The 8,578-nt window shown below is 42.0% G+C and overlaps 1 protein-coding gene across 1 annotated transcript in view; it reads right to left on the bottom strand.

The window, feature by feature from the left end:
* Positions 1–8,578, bottom strand: part of DICER1 (dicer 1, ribonuclease III) — a 112,052-nt gene that overhangs the window by 23,550 nt on the left and 79,924 nt on the right. The window contains 2 exon segments of the mRNA XM_025206273.1: positions 2,820–2,973; positions 3,387–3,600. Of these exon segments, the coding sequence (XP_025062058.1) occupies positions 2,820–2,973; positions 3,387–3,600 (368 nt within the window).

Genomic DNA, 8,578 nt, shown 5'->3' with positions numbered 1-8,578 from the left:
AGGAACTTGAAGCGAGTCCTCAAGGATACTTTATCTGGATAAAAGTAGATGGAAGATCTACCCATCATTCCCGTGAGGTAAATATCACTAAGAAAGTAATCGTCATGGTGAGGGAAAGCAAGGAGCACGCTGCTGTTTTCAAGGGCTACCCATAACAATAGAGGCAAGAACCACACTGAGGTCCCACTGTGATATAAAATCGCTTACCTGGGGGGAAGACCTTATACAGTATGTTTAGGAACTGAATACTGATGGGTAGGAAAACGCATCTTAGCGTTCAAGTGGAAGACGGTGGGCCAAGATGGAAGGTAGGTGGATTCTTGACTAAACTGATGGACAAGAGTGCACGTTTAAGATCTAGCACAGTGCAATAGAATGGGAACACAGGAATCAATATGAAGATGTTTCCCTCCTGAACCCCTTTACCAGATAAGTGTATTTTCCGGTGTGAGTGCATCTATGACTCTATATCCAAGAGCCATCCGTCACCCACAGGTGGTGAGATGTAGTAAGCAAGAATCTAGATTAGTGGTGCTCAAACTTCTGGTCCTGCAGCTCAGATTGGTGGCACAAGGCCAGATACAGCAAGGAGTAGGAGCACTGGATCCAACTATGGAGTAGCCCTGCCTGCAAGGTCATGTCACCAGGCCCATGGGGCTCCGCAAAAACCATCATCTGGCTCATGGGGCTCCCGCAAGAAAGCAGTGGCAGCATTACTTGCCACGGCATCCAATTAATGCTGCCACCTCTCCTCTACTGCCAAGTTTCCAGACCCAAGGGCTGGATTTGGTCCATAGGACATAAATTGAACACCACTTATCTAGATCAGTGGGGACTTATCAACTGGGGACTAACATGCAGCCCACAGGCTCCTGCCCAGCTGCTATTCCCCTCACTGCTTTTGATGCAGTGGCAGCTGGAGTCTCCAAGCTCCCCTTCCTTCCCCAGCTTCCACTTCCTGACCGTTCCTGGGAAAAGGGGGGAGGGGGCAGTACAGATGGGGGCAAAGAGGTGGGGTTGGGGTATCTCTGTTGCATGTGCAGTATACTGTATGCAGTAGCAGAGGGAGGGAACTACCTGTTAAATGAGTGCAACAGAGGGAGGAAGCTGCTTGTGCAGTGTCTGTAGCAGGACAGCTGGAGTATGTGGTGTGTGCACAGAAGGGGAGGGAGCTGGGCTACTCACGCTGGGCACACGGCAGCAGAGGGGGGAACCTGTCTGCATGGCACGCCCAGTCAGAATTGGAGGGAGGCTGTGCACATGGTGGGGGGAACTGGGCTGCCCACAAGGCAGGGAGGGGAAGGAGGCCACCTGCACAGACTTCCTACACCAATACAGGGATGTTATGCAGATTGACAAGAGCACCATGGTAACATCGGTGTATTGGTGTAGGAAGCCTGCCACGCTCTCTGTACCACAATGAGCTCTAGCAAGGCAATATGAAATTTCATCCCTGCAGTACCCAGTTGACTTGTACCTAGAAGATGTCAATATGGCCTCCCCATCCCAATAGGAAGATACCCATTGTGACCTTCACTGATGGGTATGAAGTGGCAAACAGCAGCCTCTTGCACAAATTGAGTCTTTCCACCACTTCAGGGGTACTGTCACTGTCATACCTAGCAGACACTTTCCTGAAAAGATAACAGCCTACAGATAAGACTGCATCATAAGGGTACAGGCAGTCCCTGTTGCATCCAAGATTGCATGTAGAGATGTTTTAACACATGCTGCACGTCTCTCTCTCTCTCTCTCTCTCTCTGAGGGGCAAAACAGCATTTGGTCCTCTAGTAAGGAGTCTGATGGACTTCTAAGGAGCCCATTTGTAACTGGCTGAAAGAGACAACTGGCAAGCAGTGCTTATAATTACCTAACTTAACTCGAGACTAAGTTATGAGACTTTTAACAAGAGAGGTCAGAAAGTTTGGGCTCTCTTTCTTTAGGAGCAGAGGGCAGCTGCTTGACCTTCTCATTTACTACAGTGACCAGCAGGAAGGAGGCCACCAGGTGGATAGAAAAGTACTCAGCCCCTACTGAACGTATTCTTCCAGTTCTTAAGTAGCAGTCCTGTTCTAGTTTTATTCTTCACACATTATTTCTAAAGTTTTCCTGAGAAGTTGGAAGTGTAAAGAACATTGTACTCTCTCACAAATCTTGGCATTTGCTATAAAATCATTTGATTTAATACCAAGGATTTTTTTTCTGAGGTACCTGCTTTGAAAGGTACTTAGACATCTGCACTTCTGGCAGATTTCCAGCTGTTGCATCCATATGTTAATATGGAAATTGATTTTGAATTGAAAAAAAAAATGTCCTTTGTCCTTTAGGCTGTAGATTTTCAATAATCAAGCCTGGTTTAAGGCAGCAAATAGAGCTGCCATGCAGTGATGTCTACTGAAGGAAAAAATCCAGTCTAATTTATTATCAGTTCTTTTTGTACAGTCTCAAAGGAGTAATTTAGAATCTCCTCTTGTTCATCACTGCTGGGACTCTCGTGACAACACTTTTAGAACTGGAGACAGAAACGTCTGCTCATCTCCCCAAGTTAAAATAGCTTCAGTAAACTTTCTATTGGAAAAGAACATTGTGCAAGTGGTATGATGTTAACTTGTAGGGAACAGATCTCCGAAGATATAAATCCTACCCAAAAATTGTCAATAACTGCATCATTTCAGGCAATGTAATCCATTATCCGATGTCTTTAGGTTTACTTTATATGGAAAATACAGGCAACTGTTTTGCTCTAACATATTCTTCATTTACTTTTATTGGCAAATATTTATCAATAAAGTTACTACTTCTAGCAATATGGTACTCACCTTGGAATGATAACTGCATCCTGGTAATCTTCTAATTTGAAAATAAAAGGTGTTTCTTTTGTATACTGCGTACTGGGAATGCCTGTACGTGCTTCAGATTTTTCAATATCTTCCATAAACTTAAAGTCAATGTCCAAAGTGCTGGAGTCATCAACTTAAGGGGAGAGGCAAAGAACAAAAAAAGATATTTCACTTACTTTATTGGGTTTCCTAAATTGGAACCTGTTTAAATTTATAACTTGCCTTTTTTTCCTCACTTTCTGTACACCTTGGATCATTTTCCCACTGTTCACTTCCTACTTGCCCAATATTTTGGAGGAAAATTATTTCTTAACAGTAAATCTAGGTACTTTTAGATGATTTCTGCTTCACCCAAAACATACTGATGGGATATTATATGAAAACAAATAAAGTGCATTTCAAGTTGTGAAGATAAAAAAGAAAATAACAGAATTAAATCTGACACTATTAGCATGTTGAATATGTGAAATTACTGGAAGTTGACAAGTAATCAATTAACTCTTATGATGCAAATTCAAAACGAATATTTAAAGAAACTATCTTTACCAATATTAAGAGGTAGAACACAATAGGCTGAGTCAGCTTCTGTAGGTTTAAACTCTAGTGCAGGTTTCTCAAGCCGAAGAATATGTGAGAAAATGTACTGGTGAAGGCGTGTGATCAGCTCAAGCATTTGTAAAGACAACATAAAACCAGATTTCTTTAGTTCAATAGATATGGTAACCTCTCCAGAGCGTGTATACACAGGAAAATGAGGAATCTAAGTAAACAGAAAAAAAGCAAAAGATCAAAGAAATTTGAGACTGACAAAAAATCCTTTAGAAAATTCCATACATCCCTCTTCCAGAGCAGGAATATGCTAACTACACAGTAACAGGCACTTGGTTTAGATGTAGGTATTATTTATTAATTTACACATATGGAAATAGAAGTGGAAGCCATTAGTTTGGTCCCAATATGATGCTGAAATACAATTTCATGGTTAAGAAAAAATTAAATACTTCAACTATTGGAACATCTGGTCATCTTATTGTGGGTTGTGCCTCTCAAGGCTCAGAGGCAGACCAGACCTGAAAAGGAAACAGCCACTCTATCTCCTAAAACAATCGGAGTGGGACACTGCTAAAGTACTAGCTCATGCAAACAATCCTGTAATTTGCAAAAGTTTTTTTTTTTGTTGGTGATTCACGTAGAGACAAAATTATAGCTCAACTGAATTGGCTAGGAGTCCCTAAAGAAACTTTTCAGAATATTTAGGTCTTTGCTGAGCTTTACAATTTTGGTCTGGTTTTTTTTTAAAAAACGTTTTTTCCTCAACCTTTAAGCAAAACATTTTGGCAACTTTAAATTTTATTTTGTTTAAAAAAATAAAATAAAATTGCAAACCTTGCCCCCCCACTGATTCTAGCAGGCCCGTGCCCTAGGATGGAAACTTAAAAGTTGGCAAGAACCTGACCCTCAAGTTAGAAAATGTGCCTTTTGCAGTTTCAAAGAATAAAGACATTTCTTACTTGACAATTTTTTCTGTGTTGAACAGCATTTCTCATTTACCATTAATGGGTTAATGTCTTCCCACTCCCCAAGAAATGTACTGTTTTCATAATTAGCATCAAGAGCGCTCTATGCCTCAGTCTTGCTTTGGAGACAAAAAATGTATTCTGACTAGGATTGCATGCATAAGGAAAGAAGCTGCCAATAGGAATAAAAATTACCAGGCAAAAAATTTCTTTCTACACTCATAAACCAATCTGAAGTAGCAAAAAAACTGAACCAGAAATGAGGGAAAGGGTAAGCAGAATTTTAATTATCATCAAACTACAACAACAGGCAGGGAAACAAGTTCCCCTGCTATTAAGATAGGAAGGTTGGAATCAATGTACCAACACTTTCTAATCATAGGACACTGCTTCAGAGGAACAAAATCTTACTTTTCAAATCTTCCAAAAATGAAGGTGGCACTTCTCCCCCTCCCCAGTAATGTTATAGAAACCCACATAAATAAATTCTGTCTAGCATGTCAAATGGTATAGGATTTTAAAATTTCTTTTAGCAGAGCTTCAGGGGTCTGCGGCCTTGGTATTTTCAACAGGGTATAATGCGCCGGATAAATCTAGTGTATGCTTTGTATATGCTCAAAATACCTTCAGCAATAGGAGTGCCACTTAAGTTATAACCTTCAGAAAAAAGTACTAGGGGCTAGAACACAATAATGGGATAACTATTTCCCTAGCATTGTAGAATTTATCTTCAACAGAGATTTTTGGAGTAATAAAAACCACATTTTTCCTCACAGCAGCAGCAGCATGATTTTTGAATAAGTAGGGGGATAATTCTAAAAGCTTTAACATTTTGAACTAACTAGAAAGGCTTTATCTGTCATACTGATTCATCTTAGCATCTGAACTTATTCAAATGAAGACCTATCTATGGGAAGCCCATTTCTCTGGTGCCTGGTTGCAGAACTTCAAGGAACTCAAGAGTAACTGAGTCCACCAGAACTTTGTGACAGTTACTAATATTTTTGCACTCCAGGAGAATTAGATCATTGGTTCTCAAGCTTGTTAGACTTGAGGCACCCCCTTGGAAAATGCCAGATCTTAGTTTTCACTCATTTTTTGAGTACAGAAAAAGGGAAGGAGCAATTCTTGAAAAGAACTCAGAAACACCACAACAAGTGAGAATGTTTTTAAACATTATGATTCCTGTTTAAAATCTCTGGATATTTGCACACCTACCAGTGCTAAAATTGCAAGGTGTTGAATGGCACCCTTGAAAGGATCTCAAGGCGCTCCAGCATGCTGTAACACTGTGGTTGAGAATCAATGATATAGACATCCAAGGTCCATTTATGCCAAGCACTGTACAAATCAGTGGCAAAATCTTATCCCAAGCACCCTTGTTTCCTTTTGCCCCAGAAAAATAATTTTTACTAGATCAAGGAATGACATTTTCTAACCAAGTTTTGGCTTGGATGCTTAAATACCATATTTACTAGATTCAAAGGTAAGTCCCGTTCCCGCCCCCCCCTCCCCATTTGACATGGAAGGGAAAAAAGGCTGCTCGGTTTGGAATTGAGTATGAGGTGGCAGGGGGGCCAGCAAGCACTGTGGCTATAGCTCCAGCTCTGACCAGGGCTGGGCCTGGAACTGCAGCTGCTGCCTGCCCTACCCTCTGCCTTGGACCCTCTGCCCTGCCATCATCTCCTCCCACACCACAGCCTCAGCCCTGCCTCCCTCCATCCTTCTTACCCTTGCTCTGGCTCCAGCAGGCTCCATTCCCACAGCATGGAGCATGATTGCACCAGGCTCACAACAGCAGCTTGTCACAACCCAAAGTTGTGAGTTTTTGTTTGTGCGCGCTTCGGCACTGCTAAATTATGTTCCCGCTAAATTGCAGCTTCTTTGCACGGTGGAGTTCTCTGCTGCAGAGAAGAACTCCGGTGCAACGGAGAATTTTCCCGCCAATTTGTAGCTTTCTTTGCATGGTGCATTTCTTTTGCATCTCAGAAATGCACGGTGCAAAGGAGTTCCCACCATTCGTATTCTAATTTGTGCCCCACTATTGGCCGATTCCAAATTATGCACACGTGGCAGCTAGCAATTGGCTTGCTAGCCGTATAAAGAGCTTGGGTGGTTTCCGCCCAAGTTGGAGAAAAAGTTGGAGAACTCCGAGGAGAACCCCCACAAGGGAGGACTCCACGAACACCAGGAGGAGGAGATCTTCACGCTGTGTGAAGATCTCTGAGCGCTGCTGATCCTTACGGACCCAACGCATTTCTTAAGAAGGCAACAGAGGTCTAAACAGCCTCTGGCCTCTCCCCGTCGCCAAGCACAATCCTAGACGTATCCCTATCCTATATACTCAAGATCCAAACCCACGGAGCTTTAACAACTCCGGGGCTAGAGAGCCGAACCAAACCCATGGAGCTTGACCATCTTGGGTGTAAGTAAATAATCTTTGAATCAACCACTACGCGTCTGTGACTAATTCTAGCCCGTGCGTGCCTTGCCGCCGCACGGTCTCCTCTGACCCCGCGTGCCCGGGCTGCTGGCCACAGCCCGCGTGCGCAAAGATGGGTCCGCATATCGCTCCCGGCTCGCACATGGCGACATGGATGGGATCGGGAGGCGGCCCGCACACAGCTGAGGTTGCAACCCAAGGCAAGGAGGGAGACAAGTGGTGGGGATAGACAGGCAGCAGGGGATCAAGCTCCACTGCCTAGCCTCCTGCCACTGCATTCCTATTGCAGCAGTGGGGGTGAATTTAAAATGACCCTCCAATAATCACGTGAAGAATTTTAACAAATTGATACATTTTTCATGTATAGAATTTAACTTTTGGGGGATCATCTTAAATTACAGGTCATCTTGGATTTGGGTAAATACGGTACACAGAAGGTTAAGGAAAAAATCCATGCCAAACTACATTTCTGTGCTGGGGAAAAACCTGAGCACCCCTAGTAGAGGAATCTCTGCTTGAAGAGATCTGATCTTTGTTGTAGGTGCAATGTCGGTTCTTGGCTATTTAATCTAAAATACGAAAGGGGCCTTCTGGATCAGAGAAGGAATAGCAGGAACTCTTTTTCTATTTTTCTCTATCTGCTTTCTGTACGTTTTGTGAACTAGTTTGAAAGACAGCTGATTTTTCCATGTTGAGAACAATGCATCCATTGCTACAAAAAGTCTTTAAACATCATTATTCCCCAGATGAAGCAGTGTTAAAGTTGGAGTGGTTTTGCTACACTTATAAATATACTACAGGCTTATGCATACCTAGCTGTTATAGAACAGAGGCTGCAGGCTCCAGAACAGCAACTTCCCCCTCTCCAAATGAAACTATCTTAAGTCTACACTTATTAATGCCCTAAGATAGTTAGAAAGAAGCTGCAAATCTAAATGGTAATAATTATGTACAGGAACAATATACTGAGGGTTGTAATAGATTCTCCATCACTGAAAATTTTTAAATAAAGAGTGGAAGTTTTTCTAAATGATATGCTGTGATCTAAACAGGACTAATTCAGGGAAGCTCAAGGATCGATATAGTACAGGAAGTCAGATTAAAGGAGCAAAATAATTCCTACTTGCCTAAAATCTATTAATCCATTTCTTAAATAGCTTGGATTTTTTCAAGAGTTTGAAAACTTGCTTCCCTTGGAAGACTGATAAAGAAGCAGAAGGCTCCTCTCATGTGGAAGTATCAAAGTCCTTGAGAGCAGAGTAATTTGAGAAGTCTACATTGCAGCATCTCTTCCAAAAGGTATCAAACTCAGCAAGTCAAAGCCTTTCTTATAAGATGACAGATATTAAAAGGGACATTGCCCTCATTAGTAGGTCACAGCTTTTGTCTGGAGTTTTTACTATCTTTGTCTTTCCTCACTAGCAAAAAGGACAGTGCTATACTTCATGCCCTTACTTCAGGGCCTCAACTCTCTAGTGAGAGTTCAGGGAAGACAGACAAGCAGATGTTTCCATCTAGATTTTATCCTTACTTGTTTTATATAGGAGTTACTAGTATCTGAAAGCGAAACAATGATGCATTTGCCATTTCCTTCTGCTAATATGAACGTGTTTGAAAGCCTTCATTCCATTATTAAATGGTTAGCAAGTTTTACAGAGTACAAGCAGAGAGGGCCATTGGCAGTAACTGGCTTGGTCATGACCTATGCCCTAGCTGATAAAGGAATAGTAGGTTATTAGTGAAATTAGAATGAGTTTCCTAAGGCTCATTCTTGTAAT

The sequence above is a fragment of the Alligator sinensis genome, unplaced genomic scaffold (genome assembly GCF_000455745.1).
Source record: "Alligator sinensis unplaced genomic scaffold, ASM45574v1 scaffold47_2, whole genome shotgun sequence".
Classification (NCBI taxonomy): Eukaryota; Metazoa; Chordata; order Crocodylia; family Alligatoridae; genus Alligator; species Alligator sinensis.
Note: the sequence above shows the minus strand (reverse complement) of the source record. Positions and strands in the feature narration are given on the sequence as shown.